The sequence below is a fragment of the Salvelinus alpinus genome, chromosome 3 (assembly GCF_045679555.1).
Source record: "Salvelinus alpinus chromosome 3, SLU_Salpinus.1, whole genome shotgun sequence".
Lineage (NCBI taxonomy): Eukaryota > Metazoa > Chordata > Actinopteri > Salmoniformes > Salmonidae > Salvelinus > Salvelinus alpinus.
Genome location: NC_092088.1, coordinates 61,493,109 through 61,512,903, shown reverse-complemented (window position 1 = coordinate 61,512,903; position 19,795 = coordinate 61,493,109). Strand labels below are relative to the sequence as shown.

The window sequence follows — 19,795 nt, the reverse complement described above, 5'->3', positions numbered from 1 at the left end:
GAGCCATAAAAAGGCAACAATCAGTCCATGAACACTTTGTGATGACTTAACAGCTCCATTGACTTCCAGCAGTAAACTCAGCCTTCCCTCCTTCCCACCCCTCCCTACGGGCTTAAGATAAATATTCCAGTAGAAACTTTACTATCTCAGAGCATCAGTGTTTAAACATAAAGTAGAAGACTTAAGTGGGAGCAAAGAGCAATGTTATGACTGAACCCTCATAGTAATCACAGCTTGAGGAAATGGCTGTGCTGGCAAAGTGATATGATTACTACAAGCTGAGGTTTGAGGAAACAGGCCATAGAATATCTAATCATGGGTTAAGTAAAGCTGTGTGAAGGTCCATTCATCAGGGGCAGGACCGGAAAACACAACAGAGAATGAATATTCACCACACATACAGTACCAGTCAAAAGTTTGGACACACCTACTCCTTTTTTCTTGATTTTTACTATTTTCTACATTGTAGAATAATAGTGAAGACATCAAAACTATGAAATAACACACATGGAGTCATGTAGTAACCAAAAAAGTGTTAAACAAATCAGAATATATTTGATATACTTCAAAGTAGTCACCCTTTGCCTTCCATGACAGCTTTGCACACGCTTGGCATTCTCTCAACCAGCTTCATAGGGTAGTCACCTGGAATGCATTTCAATTAACAGGTGTGACTTCTTAAAAGTTAATTTGTGGAATTTCTTTCCTTCTTAATGCGTTTGAGCCAATCAGTTGTGTTGTGATAAGGTATGGTTGGTATACAGAAGATAGCCCAATTTGGTAAAAGACCAAGTCCATATTATGGCAAGAACAGCTCAAATAAGCAAATAGAAACCACAGTCCATCATTACTTTAAGACATGAAGGTCAGTCAATCTGGACAATTTCAAGATCTTTGAAAGTTTCTTCAAGTGCAGTCACAAAAACCATCAAGCGCTATGATGAAACTGGCTCTCATGAGGACCGCCACAGGAAAGGAAGACCCAGAGTTACCTCTGCTGCAGAGGATAAGTTAATTAGAGTTACCAGCCTCAGAAATCGGCAATTAACTGCACGTCAGATTGCAGCCCAAATAAACGCTTCACAGTGTTCAAGTAACATCAACTGTTCAGAGGAGACTCCTTGAATCAGGCCTTCATGGTCGAATTGCTGCAAAGAAACCATTACTAAAGGACACCAATAAGAAGAGACTTGCTTGGGCCAAGAAACACGAGCAATGGACATTAGACCGGTGGAAATTTGTCCTTTGGTCTGGAGTCCAAATTTGAGATTTTTGGTTCCAACCGCCGTGTCTTTGTGAGACGCAGAGTCGGTGAACGGATGATCTCTGCATGTGTGGCTCCCACCGGGGAGCATGGAGGAGGAGGTGTGATGGGGCTTTGCTGGTGACACTGTGAGTGATTTATTTAGAATTCAAGGCACACTTAACCATCATGGCTACCACAGCATTCTGCAGCGATACACTTCCACTAAGCGCAAAACAGGTGGGATGGTATCATTTGTTTTTCAACAGGACAATGACCCAAAACACACCTCCAGGCTGTGTAAGGGCTATTTGACCAAGAAGGAGAGTGATGGAGTGCTGCATCAGATGACCTAGCCTCCACAATCACCTGACCTCAACCCAATTGAGATGGTTTGGGATGAGTTGGACTGCAGAGTGAAGGAAAAAAAGCCAACAAGTGCTCAGCATATGTGGGAACTCCTTCAGGACTGTTGGAAAAGCATTCCAGGTGACTACCTCATGAAGCACTTTTTTGGTTACTACATGATTCCATATGTGTTATTTCATAGTTTTGATGTCTTCACTATTATTCTACAATGTAGAAAATAGTAAAAAATAAAGAAAAACCCTTGAATGAGTAGGTGTATTCAAACTTTTGACTGGTTTGACTGAACTGGAGTTGGAAGTGTATTTGACTGTTATTGAACCTTGTTTGTCAGCGCTCTGCGATTCAAAACTAACAGCCACAAGGAAACTGCTATAGCTTTCAGTCTGGGAGTGACAGTTGACTTTCAGTCAACACTCAGTTCACAATCATGAAGAAAGGCAACAACCCACTACCTATCACCAGCTCACTACCTCTGTTACATAAGAAAGACACAGACTACACAGTGAGAACAGATGGACGTTTACCACAGTGGGGAAAGGTGAAAGGTCATTAAAACAGGATACAGGGGCGCTGTGGAAGGCGAAAGCCACCTAAATGTAATCCTGAGAAGGCCTTGCTGTCATGGACAACTCCAACAGACAGACAATAGGAGCTTGGGCATAGCCTATTTGTCAAACTGACAGAGACACCCACAGACAGCGTTAGCCATCTGAGCAAATAGTGAATAAGCCAGAATAAAAGACGAGAAAGCAGACTGTTTATGGACGCCCAGTTCTTACTCTACAGCCCTTTCAGAATCAAAGCAACATTTTAACTTTTGGCAAAAGTTATTAGGTCATTGTTTTAAGCTCTGAGTGGGAACAGAGGCACACTTTGTTAGGAGTTCCATCACCATAGAAACACATATAGAACTGTGCCACACACTCTGACTTTAGGTCAGATATCAAAAGGACAAAAAAATCTATCCATCAACACAAAATGCCTTGCACTGACAAAGTGTCAAAACCAATACATTATTACATTTACACTACCAAAATTATGTGGACACCTGCTCGTCGAAACATCTGATTCCAAAATCATGGTCATTATTATGGAGTTGGTCCCACCTTTGCTGCTATAAGAGTCTCCACTCTTCTGGGAAGGCTTTCCACTAGATGTTGGAACATTGCTGCAGGGACTTGCTTCAATTCAGCCACAAGAATCGGTGCCCCCGCACATTGACTCTGTATCAGTATATAGTCTCGCTGTTGTTATTTCACTGCTGCTCTTTAGTTACTTGTTACTTTTATCTCTTATTCTTATCTGTATTTTATTAAACTGCATTTTTGGTTAGGGGCTCGTAAGTAAGCATTTCAGTGTTGTATTCACCGCGTGTGACTAATAAAATTTGATTTGATTTGAAGAACATTAGTGAGGTCGGGGACTTATGTTGGTTGATTAGACCTGGCTCACAGTCGGCGTTCCAATTAATCCCAAAGGTGTTCGATGGAGTTGAGTTCAGGACTCTGTGCAGGCCAGTCAAGTTCTTCCACACCAATCTCGACAAACCATTTCTGTATGGACCTCGCTTTGTGTATTGTGGCATTGTCATGCTGAAACGGGAAAGGACCTTCCCCAAACTGTTGCCACAAAGTTGGAAGCACAGAATTGTCTAGAATGTTTTTGTATGTTGTAGCGTTAAGATTTCCCTTCACTGGAACTAAGGGGCCTAACCCGATCCATGAAAAACATCCACAGACCATTATTCCTCCTCCACCAAACTTTGCAGTTGGCACTATGAATTGGGCAGGAAGCGTTCTCCTGGCATCCGCCAAAACCAGGTTCATCTGTCGAACTACCAGATGGTGAAGTGTGATTCATCACTCCAGAGAACACATTTCCACTGCTCCAGAGTCCAATGGCGGCGAGCTTTACACCACTCCAGCCGATGCTTGACATTGCGCATAGTGATCTTAAGCTTGTGTGCGACTGCTCTGCCATGGAAACCCATTTCGTGAAGCTCCCGAACAGTTATTGTGCTGATGTTTTTTCCAGAGGCAGTTTGGAACTCGGCAGTGAGTGTTGTAACCGATGACAGATGATTTTTACGCGCTTCAGCACTCGGCGGTCACGTTCTGTGAGTGGCGTACCGCTTCCCTGTCACGTTCTGACCATAGTTCTTGTGTGTTGTGCTTGTTTTAGTGTTGGTCAGGACGTGAGCTGGGTGGGCATTCTATGTTGTGTGTCTAGTTTGTCTGTTTCTATGTTTGGCCTAATATGGTTCTCAATCAGAGGCAGATGTTTTGTGTTGTCTCTGATTGGGAATCATATATAGGTGGCTTGTTTTGTGTTGGGATTTTGTGGGTGGTTGTTTCCTGTCTCTGTGTTTTCTCTGCACCAGATAGGGCTGTATCGGTTTGCCACATTTGTTATTTTGTATCGTTGTAAGTGTTCACAGTTTTTCGTCTTGTTGATTAAATCATGTTGAACACGGAATACGCTGCGTCTTGGTCCGATCCCTGTTACACCCTCTCTTCTCGTGAAGAGAGGGAAGGCTGCCGTTACATTCCCAGCTTAGCTGTTGTTGCTCCTAGATGATTCCACTTCACGATAACAGACCTTACAGTTGACCGGGGCGGCTCTAGCTGGGGAGAAATTTCACGAATTTACTTGTTGGAAAGGTGGCATCCTATGACGGTGCCACGTTGAAAGTCACTGAGCTCTTCATTAAGGCCATTCTACTGCTAATGTTTGTCTATGGAGATCGCATGGCTTTGTGCTCGAAATTATAAACCGGTCAGCAACGGGTGTGGCTGAAATAGCCAAAACCACTCATTTTAAAGGGGATCCCCATACTTTTTAATATATAGTGTATGTTCTGAAGTCTCAAAGATATGAGTTATGAGTCTGTGAAGAGAACATCTAACCACGTTTGTTGAGCAAAGACCCAGACATCTGACTTCATACAAACAGACACACTGTTGTATTGAGATGCCAGAGGTGCTTTTCGGCATTAAAAAGAACAGTCAGTGTAGTGTTTCACGGTATATCGGTACCACAGCAATATCACAGTACCAAAACATCATGATACCTATGATACCAACATTTTAGAATACCATAGTACAGTTTCATATGATACTACCGACTTTTTCAGCCCTACCGATCTAAAGAACCTGCTGGCGCCTGCTATAACATGTTTATAAAGTCAGTTGTGTTTATAAATTCAGTTGAATTTAAGTAACAGTCACTGGTCTCTTCTATGGGCAGAGCCAATAATATCCACTTCATCCCCTACCAGCCCTCAAAGCCAATTTATATTTTATCCGAAAATGTGGTCGGAGGCGCCATATGGATGGTGTGACCCATTCGCGGAGCCTCGAGAGCCATGCAGAAGCCAAATTGCAGAGCTCCGTACTGCATCGATGTGCGCCTCCAAAATGTTGTAACAATGCGGAGGGCTCCGTATAGCTCCAGAATGACCGTGCAGTGCCTTTCACTGACCTGCTTCTCTCCGTCCGCTCTTCATGTGCGTCTATTCCTCTGTCAGTTTAAAAATATACATAATGTAGGCGTGATTGCGAGCGGGGATGCAGACCCAGATGAGTCTTCTGTTGTTAGATTTGTACATGTATTACATTGGAGCAGCGTGAAAAGAGAGCAATTGTCACGCCCTGACCTTAGAGATCCTTTTTATGTCTCTATTTTGGTTTGGTCAGGGCGTGAGTTGGGGTGGGTATTCTATGTTCTATGTTTTGTAGTTCTATGTTTTGGCCGGGTAGGGTTCTCAATCAGGGACAGCTGTCTATCGTTGTCTCTGATTGAGAACCATACTTAGGCTGCCCTTTTTCCCACCTGTGTTTGTGGGAAGTTGACTTTGTTTAGGGCACATAGCCTTTAGCTTCACGGTTTGTTTTTGTAGTGTTTATTGTTTTGTTCGGCGTCATTTTTATTAATAAAAGGAAAATGTACGCTCACAACGCTGCACCTTGGTCCTCCTCCTTCAACAGCCGTGACAGCAATGTTGATAGGCTACATTGTAACATTTCATCGCATGTTATACCCTAGAGCACAGACCAGTCTGAGTAGACTACGCAAGTTTACTGTCCTGCAACCTCATTGTCAGGGGGGGAAGATTCTGTGTCACTAATTCTGTAACACAACATTATGACATGTCTTCAGGATAAGAGCTGTGAAGATGCTGACCTTCTAGTCAGTCATCAACACACTAAGGGACGGTTTCCTGGACCTGGATTATGTTTAGGCCTACTCCTGCTCTAGACAGAACGCTTATTCCTCACCGCATAGGGAGTTTCAGGAAATGGGCCAATAGTGACCTGAATCCTGACACTTCATTCCCCAAACAATGAACCCTGTAATGTTCCTAGGAACCAGACAGAGTAACCAGGTGTTAGACTGAAGACAGGTAATAATGTAACAGAGAATAAGCCCCTATTTGTCCCGGTTCCCAAAGTGCTCACTGTAACCCGATGCTCAGACAACTTTTAGATCCCTCATCACCGTGATACATTGACCACGGAGGCAGGTAGGAGATAAACATTTTAACTACATTCCAATGTTTTTTAAATTAAACAGTGGGAGGAAGGTTGGCATTTGTTTCTAAGCTATTATGTGATATTATAAAGGGGCGGAGCATGGTTTAGACCTAGTCATTAAAATGGCATGTTATGGTTAGAAAGCACAGTGCCTCTGTCCTCTATCCTGGCTGTCTAGTGACCACCAAGCCCAGAGGAATGCAGAAGACTTCAGTTTCACAAGCTTCCCTTCCCTGGGAAGTTTAGAAGTTCCAGGTGTTTCCAGCACGCTCCACCCAAGGAGCCTTAACCCCCATGAGAGTGAGTGATGGTACACATACACACGGACACCGACATGTGTGCACACACACAAACAGTGCGCGCACACGCTCGAAGCCTCGAACACACATTCACGAGCATGCACATACATACATACATACATACATACATACATACATACATACATACATACATACACACAGGCATGCAGACACACATATAAACGCATGCACACACACACTCCTACCCTTACCCCTGGGAGAGAGGAATGGTTTATAGTACTCCCACCCCCTCTAATCAAGAGTGATGGTGGTGGGTGGGTCATTGAGGCCAGATGAAAGCCATTTCCTCTCCAATCTAACCAGGGTATGTGCAGTAGGCCTAGCGGAGAGACGTCTGATGCGCCAACCAACTGAACCAAAGACAAAAACCGTATGTTTCAATTCATTCTTATCTTCATCCATAATATAATAATACTAGGCCGTGTTTCTACCTTCTACCGCATGTGTTATCAGTGTTATATGAAGCTAAGTCAACATCCCCTCAGGAAGCTGAAGCTTCAATAATAACAGAAATACTAGAATACTACATCACCTGGTGACTTCTACCTCTGACCAGCAGTGAGAGAATAAGGTTCAAATCCAATAAAAGCAGTCAACACACACACACACACACACGCCCACAAACCATGCACACACACACCGCCAGTGTGAATAAGCTGAGGGGTGCAAGATCTGTGTGTAATTGTTGGCTGTGATCCAGTGTTGTGGGTAAACTCTGCAGGTCAATAAATGGCCCAGTCTTGTGTGAGTCTCACCTAGGGAGAGTTTCCTGCTGAATGGGAAGAGGATGTAGCTAACAAACGATCAGGGACACCGAGGGGTCATGTTAGAGAATGGAGGGTGAGGTTGTCTTTTCCTCTCTGGACTAATAATAAAGCAACTGAGGAAATAGCTATCAAGACACCACATACACACATACTTTCTCCTTTTTCCATTTCTCACACTGTGGGCTCCATGACCAGGACACACAGAGAGTGAGAGCGAGATCAATGTCTAACAGCATCAGGTCACACTGGACTGGTAGCATGAAAGATGGAGCTTCATAAAAAGGCCTTTTTTCTTTGTAAGAACGTCACTGGCCCAGCCAGTCTGGCTGAATCGGTGTACAACAGGGAATAGCTAGGCCTATTCTGACAACTCTTGGAGGAAAATGGTTTGTGCTACTTCATTATTCAAATCCAACACATTTCACCATTCAGGGTGCTTAAACGTTTGTCAAGCCAAGCTAAGCCTGACTGGCCCTGTTGAATGCAGTCCAACCACTTGTAATCAAGCCTCATCTCCACTCAGAAACACTACCTCTGTACTCTGTGTGTTATTCTACAGGGAGAGAGTGTGTGTGCGTTCTACTTCTTTTACAGGCACATGGTGGTTCAACTGGGCTTTATCTGTATATGAGGAACACCTAGAAATACAGCATGCACGCACGCACGCACAAACAGGGATTTTTCTGTTTAGGAGGAATACCTAGAAACATAGCACGAACGCCCGTGCACACACACAGTCTGAGGATGGAACACCTGGAGACGCTGTGATTATATGAGCCGGTTGCCTTAACTACGACCCCAGTTAGCCCAGAAGTTGCCACCTTTGACCTTAGCTGCATGATCACGACAGGATGCCCAGGCCACGTGGCAATCACACACATATGCACAAACACACACAGGGTGGGCAGTTTAACCCCAGTAAGTCGAGGGGATGTCATGGCTAATAAGCAGACATCTGGTAGAGTTACGACCATTAGTACAGCTCTGAGTCTCGGACCAAACAAACCAATGAAATCAGACTCCCTATGTCTTAAAGTATACAAGCACTTTCATCTCCAAGATGTGAAGAAAAAGGACAAACAGAAGTTCTCTGTGTTCAGATAATGATTGATTCAAGAGGGATGCATTGCAGAAATGAGTTGGAAGCAATGCATACATTTGTGTTGCATGTGTCCTATAATTCTACATCCTCTCATCAACTCAATTTATAGGCCTAACCCAATACTTCTCCAATTACGTTTTTTCTTCTTCATCTATTTGTATTTTATAAGGTAAATAAATTGAGAACACAATATAATTTACAACGGCGATGTCGAGAAGAGCTGCATTAGATTGAATTACCCAATTGGAAGCTCCACATTCAAGTTCAATACCGCGACACTGACAGTGACGACATAGTCTCTTGTTGCCCTTGACAGTGGAGGAGGAGGGTTAAATTGTGTAGGAGGACACAGGATACCTCATTACGCCACAGGGCGACTCAACATTAATGTCTTACGTGCATATCCCTCCGCCTGGCTGTAGCCTCGTACCAGGAACTATATCCAGAGTGAGGTGCCGTCCCAAATGGCACCCTATTCCCTACATTATGCACTACTTTTGACGGGAGCCGTATGGGCCAAGAACAAAAGTAGTGCACTATAGGGAATAGAGTGCCATTTGGGACGCATGTTAGCCTTCTCAATAATGCAGAAGCAGCTAACAGCCATTGTGATGGATGAGGGAAGCCTCTTATTTCACCTGAGGAAAAGAGTTGAACAACAACTAGGTTCTTCCATGACAAGGCTATTAGTATTAGGATATAACAAGACTGACGAGAGTGCCCCCCCCATAGAAGTAGAATAACAGTATAGCCTAGGACATCTATTTGTATGGTATCACCATTCTCTCAAAAGACCTTCCTTCCAACCTCATGCTTTACTTTACCACAATTGTTCAGGAACCTTAAGGCTTTTGTGATCAAATGTTGTTGTTTTTTATAAGTTACACAAAACAGATACATATGGACAAAAAAAACAAGTGTCAAGACCAAACAGTTCCCATCCCACCCTCCACCACAGGACTTCCCCAACCCAAAGTTAGATTAGTGGTTCTCAATAGCAGTCTTTTTACAGTCATACGTTGATGAAAGAGTAAATCTGTTTATTTCACTCGCCCCATGCATGCGTCCTACAGATATTTACATGTTTATAATGTCCAGCAGCCACTGCTGTCTGCTTAAAGAATGAGAAGCCTGCCAATGTGAGGCTACAGTAACAAAACAAAAAATTGTCTGCTGTTAATTCAGCCAGCCAAATACGTCGCTGTTTGACAGATAAGTCTACAGTAGTGTCATCATTTAACAATAAAATGGATGGTGAACATGGTACATTTCTACCCATTATGTCAGATAGACAGGATGAGACAACAGAAAAGTAAAATCCCTGGGCGCTCCCAAACCATATAACCAAACCTCCTGCCCAATGTATGACCATATTAGAGAGACATATTTCCCTCAGATTACACAGATCCACAAAGAATTTGAAAACAAATCCAATTTTGATAAACTCCCATATCTACTGGGAGAAATTCCACAGTGTGCCATCACAGCAGCAAGATTTGTGACCTGTTGCCACAAGAAAAGGGCAACCAGTGAAGAACAAACACCATTGTAAATACAACCCATATTTATGCTTATTTATTTTAACTTGTGTGCTTTAACCATTTGTACATTGTTACAACACTGTATATATATAATATAATATGTCTTTATTGTTTTGAAACTTCTGTATGTGTAATGTTTACTGTTAATTTGTATTGTTTATTTCACTTTTGTATAATATCTACCTCACTTGCTTTGGCAATGTTAACACATGTTTCCCATGCCAATAAAGCCCCTTGAATTGAATTGAATTGAGAGAGAGAGAGAGAGAGAGAGAGAGAGAGAGAGAGAGAGAGAGAGAGAGAGAGAGAGAGAGAGAGAGAGAGAGAGAGAGAGAGAGAGAGAGAGAGAGAGAGAGAGAGAGAGAGAGAGAGAGAGAGATGAGTGTTGAGTGTTACTCCAGCGTAGGAGGTCAACTCCAGTACCAGGGGGGGTCCATTCCCAGAAAGACAAAACATAGCCTGTTCATTCTCCAGCTCACCCCATCCATCCCTGTTTCCTCATTCCCTTAACACATAATTCCTTCACCCTCACCCCTCACTGTCTCCCTCCACTCCTCCCCTCCAAACACCCCTCCTCCTCCTCAATCAGTCACCCAAACCCCTTCATCTCCTCACCCATTCCGTTCATCGTTCTTCTCTCTCCTTATTCTCCTCCTCTCTCCCCTCATCCAAACAGTGGTGGCACCAGTAAACCATCAGTCTTCTCCCCCCCATTAGCACTGACACAGTGATAATCAGACAGACCGAATGAGGAAACTAACTCCGCCTTATAAATTACAGAGCTGTGGTGATCGATTCTCTCCTTTCCCTCTCTCTGTCCCTCTCTCTAGGCTAAACTTCTCCTAAAAGTTATAATAAGAGTTAAGTTACTACCAGTAGATTAGCTAAACCCACCACTGCACTGAGGTTTACTGTCATCTCGAGCTCTCAATTAGAAAAGAGATGGGACTTTGTGTTAAACAAGGGTTAGACCATATTCAAAGAGGGTTCTTGCTAGGGTTTTTGCGCAGTGTCTTAAGAAATGCCTAAAATAGGCTAATCAAATAGTTTGATTAGCTGGTAATGTCATTACAAATCCTACCACCCAATTTCCTCCAGTGAATAGAAAGAGAACAGCCCTCTCAGTTAGGAAAATTGCATTCTAGTCACATTCAAAACTTAGGAAATTGTCTGGTTAAAAACTCCATAACAAATTAGAACCTGGAAAAGGTCAGAGGGGGCATTTCCAAGTTGGAGCTGGCGTGTTGAAGTCAATGTCAAGGTCTTTCTCGGTGTCTGCTATAAAGACATCAGGCTTATATAGTCCCTCGCTGGCCATGAAATGAAATGACATTAATCCTGAGGGACTGGGGTTGTTAGGGTGGCTCTGGTTGGCAGCCAATGGAGGACTGATTCACTGCTGACCGCCTTGTAGTGAAAAGGCAGTAAACCAACCTGCAGGGACTAATTTCCAAACAAATCACTATCGAATAGAATCAGTCTGATCAGAAGGAAGAGAAGGGTGTGTGTGTGTGTTTGTGTGCACGTGTGTCTGTCAGTCTGCCTGTGTGTCACTATGCATTTATGCATGCCCATGTGTTCGTGTTTTTAGGGTGTGCACAACAATAACCCTGTCCCCCATGTGGTGAGTATGTTTGTGGGAGTTTGTTGTGAGTTGAAGCTTATTAAGAGGCAGCTACAAGCTCCACTCCATTGATCTACATGCTTGCGTGCATGTGGGTGGAGATGTTTTTTGGGGGCAGCGGACTCTTTCCGTTGCGTTCCATCCAGTGAGGAAGTCCGCCTTGTGGAATGTATATTCACTACGGGGTTTGGGGAGGCAGCAGAGCTTACCAAGCAAGAGGGTCGAGGCACTCTTTAAAAAAAAATGTACTCTAGCTAGTAACAGCATTTGAACTTCCGGATCCGGTGTTACATGCCTGTTTATAAATAGTAGCTAGCTGGCTACATGTCAGGCTAGTCTGGTCTATGCTTACTACGCTACAGAAGATGAAGCAAACATGTCTCTCTATGAATGGCAATAGATTGAACTACTCAGGAGAATAAAAAATTACTGACAAAATGGCGAGTTCATCCAATGAAGAGAATACACGAGCTGGAGAATACACGTCTGTTGTTCAACCTATGTGAATCAATGACGAGGAAAGACATGTTCAATACTTCTGGATGTCGGATGCCAGATTTGACGACTTGCATCAGCGGCTTCCCCATAACCTCTAGCACGAGAGAACTCACAGCTTGACCGTCATTGCTTCAGGAGGGCTGTCTTTGACCCGTTTTTTTGCCAGTGGCAGCACACATAAGTGTGCCAAGGCAATCTGGCATGTCCTGAAGGAGGATTTTGTTGCTTATCCCTCTGTGGCAAAAAATGGGCTTCACCATGGTCGACGTGAACGCATAGCCGGGAGGGAGATGCAGGAATCTTTTCCCGAGGCAAATTGGGCTCCCAACTCATTACAGGCCATCTGCCACTACCAAGGCCAGAGAGCTTCCCGGGGACCCAAACACAGAGCCCATGTTTTCGTGGAAGACGAGGCATTACCTCTGATGGTAAACCTAATGCGACCATATCCAGGTAAGATACGCTTAATACATGTGACTGTACATATGTGAAAATTATTGCATGGACGTTGTAATTATATGCCTCATATAAATGTGATCTGGCATCCCAGTAAGAGGATGGGGGCCTATGTCCAAAGCATTGGCTGCACAGATGTTACAGTACACATTTGACAGCCTTCATGTTCCTGTTCAATACTAATAGAAAAGCTTATTTTATTCAAAGATTCTTCTGGCTTTAATGACGCCAAGAAGATCTACAACTATCACCATTCAATAGCCAGAAGAATTTCAGAGAACTGCTTTGGGATCCTTGCTGCAAGATGGAGGATCCTGAGACGAGCCCTTGAGGTTGCCCCAGCTGGGGGTGTCCAACATTTATTTTCTGTTAAATAAATTAAAAAAATTAACAAAGATTTTTTAGCAAAGATCTTTACCGAAAACATGTGTTGCGATTGGAGCTCTGGATTTTCTACACTGCATTTTTTAAACAAAAATAGCAGAGATGTGCTTTAGAAATAGCAACTTGGATTAAATATGACGATGTTTGCCTTTCCGTGCTTTGTATAGCCTACTACTGAATATGGTGCAAATGTATGCTCAGATATGTCAACTTCATGTGAAGAAGCACAATGATTTTCGGCACCTGAACAGGTAAAATAATTTGTCTGCTGGACATTTCATGAGTCGAATTTAGCCCATTTTCTATCAGACATACGAGGATGAATATTACATATCATGTAAGGATATCTATTGAAATTATGAAAGAATAAATAAATACGGATGCATAAATGATTAGGTGATGACTACAGATATGATACATTTCTGAAACTATATGGAAAATATATGGATCTGCCTAATTATAAAAGCTTAGATATGTCAGCATGTTGACACATACCCTTTCCAGAGTTAGAATATTAGACAAATATGTAAGTGGGTGCACACGCATCAGATGTGTGTCTTGAAAATATCTCACCCCAGATATCTCCCTGGACTCATATGGTTTTGCAACTCCGGGAGAAGAGGAATAGCAGAGCGGCATGCACAACTGCGTATGGGCTCATCTGGAAAAGAGAGGCTATGTGTAGCTAAAGAAGCGAATTCATATCAACCCATCATGTGTTGGCTAAATAGTAAGCCCAATGTTAAAGTAATGTATCATCACCAGCCAATGTGATCACAATATCGCACGCTTTCAAATCAAATCAAATGTATTTATATAGCCCTTCTTACATCAGCTGATATCTCAAAGTGCTGTACAGAAACCCAGCCTAAAACCCCAAACAGCAAGTAATGTAGGTGTAGAAGCACGGAAAAACTCCCTAGAAAGGCCAAAACCTAGGAAGAAACCTAGAGAGGAACCAGGCTATGAGGGGTGGCCAGTCCTCTTCTGGCTGTGCCGGGTGGAGATTATAACAGAACATGGCCAAGATGTTAATATGTTCATAAATGACCAGCATGGTCAAATAATAATAATCACAGTGGTTGTCGAGGGTGCAACAGGTCAGCACCTCAGGAGTAAATGTCAGTTGGCTTTTCATAGCCGATCATTAAGAGTATCTCTACAGCTCCTGCTGTCTCTAGAGAGTTGAAAACAGCAGGTCTGGGACAGGTAGCACATCTGGTGAACAGGTCAGGGTTCCATAGCCCCAGGCAGAACAGTTGAAACTGGAGCAGCAGCACGGCCAGGTGGACTGGAGACAGCAAGGAGTCATCATGCCAAGTAGTCCTGAGGCATGGTCCTAGGGCTCAGGTCCTCCTTCTCTCCTATCAAACGCCCACCAGTTATTTTGGCTGAAGACAGATAGCATACTAGCAATTTGTAGTTGCATGCATATTAACCCATCATTTTCTTAGCTAAATAAGGGCCTTTAAATATTTACCTGTCAAGTCAAGAAAAAAATATGAAATGGCAGTGTGCATTAGAGGCCTTTGCGGGTCCCATATGGACCCAATATGCATAAATGTATACAAACTATATAGAGACCGGTTCAGAACGGATCCAAGGACAACTAGACACGTTCCATATATACCTGATCGGATTCAGACTGGTCCGTTCCAAGTGAGGGAAGCAGCAGAAAAGTACATTTTTAAGCTACTTTATTAACCGGAGCTGATAAAGCATGAGTGGAGAAGAGGTAGAGAGAGGTGACACTTTAGCAGGGGCTGTGCTGTGTGTGTAGGCCACTGTGAGTGTGAGCAAGTGACATGGGGAACAGGGAGGGAGAGACAGCAAGTAACCAACCCGACTCGCGCCATAGTAGACTAATAGCTGCCATAGCTAGGTTATTTATCATCCAATATGAATACGTAGTAGCTACGTGTCTTGACCGCATCAAACCGGGAGAAGCTAGTTAAGCTAGCTAGCTAGGCCTACAGCTACAAACAACAACTCAGAATATAAAGTAGCAACCTACCTGTTAGGCTACAACGACCAAGAGCTATCATTCTTCTTTAACTTTTAATTCCATCATTTTAATTTCATCTTCCATTGATTAGATATTTCCTAACTTTTGCCACACATGAAGGCTCTATGACTGTAACAACTGTTCCCAAGTGGCGCATCTCAGTGCAAGAGGTGATACTACAGTCCCTGGTTCGAATTCAGGCTGAATTACATCCGGCAGTGATTGGGAGTCCCATAGGGCGGCGCACATTTGGCCCAGCGTCGTCCGGGTTTGGCCGTCATTGTAAATAAGAATATGTTCTTAAGTGACTTGCCTAGTTAAATAAAGGTTAAATTATTTTAAAAATTAAATTCCTCTTTGATTACTTATGATTGGACGACAACAACAACACTGTGAAAAGCAAAGAGCAGCAACATAAATGACAATTTCTCTTTCTCTCTCCATCTCTACTGTTAGCAGTCACGTTCGGATCTGTATGGGTCTTTCCGGACAAGTCAGTTAAAATTACACATACAGAGAACCGTGACAATCATATCAGATCAGATCCGACCCAGACCCATGACATTAATTAGAATTCTGCATCTGGACCTGCTCGGGTCCCAGATATTCGGGTACAGGTGGATCCGTGAAGACCTCTAGTGTGCGTTCCCCCGGGCTAAGTGCCATAGAATTTATGTGACAATAGACTAGAACAGCACAAGGACAGAACTACATACATTTTAAGCATTTCCTTTAAGCTTTGCGAGTGATAAGGACAAGTTTAATGTCGGACAACAACAGAATGTTCATTTATTTAATGCGTGCCAAAGCTGGTGAGATGAAAGGGGTAGTTTTATACTGAGGCATTGGCAGGACTTTTAAACATATTACCACATTCATGCCTCAGTTGGCCAAAATAAAAGTACAGGCGTTGTTACTGGCAATACCATTCAGATATACAGGAAAAGGCGGCAAAAAGTTTGACATGGTAAAGTTGGCGGATTTTCGTCATGGTATGACAGGGATATTTCTCTGTATTTCTGTCCTATAACCTGATCATACCATAATTGGGTCCAAAATCCACACAGAGGTGTCATTTACACTTACTATAACAAGTATTTTCTTACACTATACATCCCATGAGATCATGTCATGCATATGTGGATGTTCAAAACACCCTGAAAATTATTATAGCTTTCCGAAAGTAATAAGAGAGAGAGAAGCCTATTTAAGGTTGTACATAGATTTGTAAACAGGCTTTGACAAACATACAGAATGTTTCAACGTGAAAGATGACACTGATTGGTCAGTCAAAAGTCTGCGGAAGACTACCAGACAATGTTTTTTTAGCAAGCCGATGTTTATTGGACATCATGGCTCAAGCTTTGTGACAAATACAATAGATAGTTTACCAATCACATGAATGAAACGTCTTTTCAACGCCATAGCCGCGTGAAGTAGGGGTGCTGAGGGTGCTGCAACACCCCCTAAAAAATAAGAATAAAAAATATATATAAACACTTTTCTTTTTTTTTTTATCAATATTTTTCCACAAAAGTAGTGCACTGGGCCTTTACTAGTATTAGCGGACCAATATAGACATTTGTAGTGGAGGCAAAAAAAAATGACATAGGTGCAAAATCATTGGCAAAGCCACAAAATATACACATCAAATTAAACGTTTTTTTCTTGATCAAATAACATGGAAAACAACCACTTTTTGTGAAGTATTAATTTCCTATCATTACAAACCACTTAATTACTATATTGTACATAGGCTGGTCATCTAGGTTTGTACCTGTAGACTTTCCATTACCATGTAGAAAAACAATGCGCAATACAGTAATTGAGACATCAAGTGGTTTGTGATGAAGTGGCTCATTTGGTAGAGCACGGCCGGCCCGCTCATTAGGCGTCCGCCTATGGTGGCAGATTGACGAGGGCGGTATTTTCTGAGCTAAACTGACTAAGACGCGCCTCCAACAACAACACATAAAACCTCACATAATTCTGTCCCAAAACAATGACAATTTCTCAACCAGTGGCATAAGGGCTTTTTAGGTGAGCGTAGATCCGCCCTGTGATAAGCAGTGCCCACTTTGTCAAAGGAAGTGCAAAATATTGTCCATTCTCAGCATGCCTCTTCAGGGTGCTGATGGAGAGACGCACCGCTGTGGCGCTCCACCAACGTTCCGTCAAAAAGATAATCCAACAAAAATCATGTAGCAGATATAGGATATGGTAGAAAGAGTATGTGGCCTTTTCTGTAGCCTACAGGCTGGAGATAAAATGTATGACAATGTTATGAGATGGACACATCAAATAGCCTAACCTAAATGGTGCCCAATCAACAACAAAAAATGCGCTGTCATGTTCCCACTGTGGAAACACATTGCAAATAGACTCACGATAACTCCTGATAAAGTTGGGTATCAACATCCGAAAAATAAGTATTTTCAACTTTCATTCAGAACCAAAATTGAACCTAACTTCAACGTCTGGAAAATGTGTTTTTTTACACGTCTTTTCAACGTCATTTTGCTTACTGGGGATATTTTTGTTTTGCGAGGCAGCATTCTTTGGTCTCGTTTAAGGAGGCAGAACAGCAAGGACCAGCCCTGGTTGTGGGTTCAATTCTCACAGGGGACCAATACGAAAAAGGAATGAATAGACCATTTCAGTTTTCACATAGAAATAAGTTCCATTTACAAAGTATTTTAAGAAACTGGAAAGCATATATCATGCAAGTATTTTTATATTCCACAATTATTATCAGATTAACTCTTTTGTACAGGTAATTATCAGAGTCAAGTTACAAATGCTGATAAACACTCAAATACATTTCGTTTTTTTTAAAGTCACAACAGTGGTGCACTGGGCCTTTATTAGTCTTGTATTAGAAACCAATATATATATCTGCAGGGCGGCCACATTTTTTATGCATCCCCCAGTCGGAAAAAAAATCGCAGCATCCCCACCCCCAAACTTCATGCAGCAATGAGGGTACCCATTCAATAGGCGCTAACTACCTTCAGCGCCTATTGATGAATGCATCTACTTCCTGGGAAATTGTATTAAGACCACTGACGCTTGCTGTAAACATGAACACGCAACGCTTGCTGTACAGTTTTTTAAACATAAGGAACATATCTTTCATATCAGGCAGAAATAATTTTCACACAAACAATTACGAGTTCGTCTACCATTATGAAAGCAGAATAATTAACTTGCGCCAAACACCTGTGTGTAAGCTAACTCGGGAAGTGTAGTTTGGTCAAATGGAGGCACCCATAGCTGTATGGAACTGTGCAAAACTGCTACAGTAAGTATATTTTGCGTGATGTATTGTTGTCTCTACCTTCTTGCCCTTTGTTCTGTTGTTTGTGCCATGTTGTGCTGCTGCCATGTTGTGTTGCTACCATGCTGTGTTATGTCTTAGGTCTCTGTTTATGTAGTATTGTAGTGTCTCTCTTGTCGTGATGTGTGTTGTCCTATATTTTTATTTTTAATCCCAGACCCGTCCCCGCAGGAGGCTTTTTGCCTTTTGGTAGGCCATCATTGTAAATAAGAATTTGTTCTTCACTGACCTGTCTGGTTAAATAAAGCTTAAATAAAAAACATGTTTCTTTATTTTAAGGATTCTTTCTCGTTGATGAAAGTGCCACATACTGTATGCTTCGAAAGCCGTATCGCAAGCGATGATTATTGACGTTTCGAAACATTAAAACACAGCTTCGGGATTGTAGTTCACATGAGCCAATCGTGGGAGAAACTACTCGCTGAAACTGTAGGGAGAGGGCAGAATGCCGCCTGTTGATCACTCGCCCATTGACAGTTTCTCGGGCTTTTATTTTCATTAGCCTATATCCAACACATTTTCTCTCTCGAGGCTAAGTGCTGTGTCAACAATGTATTTCCCAAAGAGTCCCTATATAAATTATGGAGAGTGGGGACTCAAGTCAATACTTATCAATGGGGTTAGATCATTTTCTTATGGAAGAAAATCATCATTTATTGTGCGCCATGATGGCAATGGCCATTCATATATATTTTGTTGCACAGGCAACATGTTCTCATATGTCATCTAAAAATAATCAAACAAAGTATAAATAGTAATGGTAGAATAATAATTCCGGCACATACCCACTGCTTTGATGACAAACCCTTTGGGTGACCTCAGCGCTCTGCGCATCCAAGCTTCCCTCAACACCTCTAGGTTGTTGGCATTCCCATGGACGAACAGGACCAAATTCTCCATCCATCCGTGGAAATAAACTTCAGCTACCGCTTTCACAAGTCTTTTGTTCCAAAAACTGCGCAGATTTTGCGCTTTGAAATCCGTAAAAATCTCCTGACCACTCGCACTGTTCACGTTGTATTTCCCTCCACCGGTGATTCTCGAGCTATCCTCTTCCTTGCAGAAGACCAGCGCGAGCGAGGCGGTCGACAGTTGGACGACCCGCTGTTGTTGTGACATTTTTGTTATCGCCGATTCGCTCGATTCTAGGAGAAATATCATGCTACAGACATCATCACACAACGAAGCACGTATTTCCCACCCAAAAAATCCTTGGAACGCTAGAATTTGTAAAACATTCCGACAGTGTCAGTCGGAGCTGTGCCAAGTGATCGGAGCGGAGCGCAGACTGTGGTAGTTTCTCCTGCTTCCAAGGTAACCAGTGGTGAATCTGGCAGAGGAGGCGGAGGGATCAGCTAGTTGTGACAGGGCCAATAAAAGTAGTCTCAGGTTGGCTATTGAAATGCAATTCAACTGGAACTTGACAGACAGGTGCGAATCTCGACTTTTACCTATATACGGTCTATGGCTTTTACGCATTGGCATAATAATAATGCGCATATTATGTCGGCTAAGGCTGTCCTTATACAAGAGAGCACTCTAAACCCAAATACACTTGCCATGTTGCCTATAACACACCTCTTACAATGTAATTATTTAACACATGTTACATAATAG

General features: G+C 42.6%; 1 protein-coding gene across 1 annotated transcript in view; it reads right to left on the bottom strand.

Moving 5' to 3' along the window:
- LOC139571066 (storkhead-box protein 1-like) overlaps positions 1–19,496 on the bottom strand; it is a 44,329-nt gene extending 24,833 nt beyond the window's left edge. Inside the window, exon 1 of the mRNA XM_071393583.1 lies at positions 18,964–19,496. Within this exon, the coding sequence (XP_071249684.1) occupies positions 18,964–19,339 (376 nt within the window). The 5' untranslated portion in view covers positions 19,340–19,496. The remainder of the gene's footprint in view (positions 1–18,963) is intronic.
- Between the last annotated feature and the right edge of the window lie 299 nt (positions 19,497–19,795).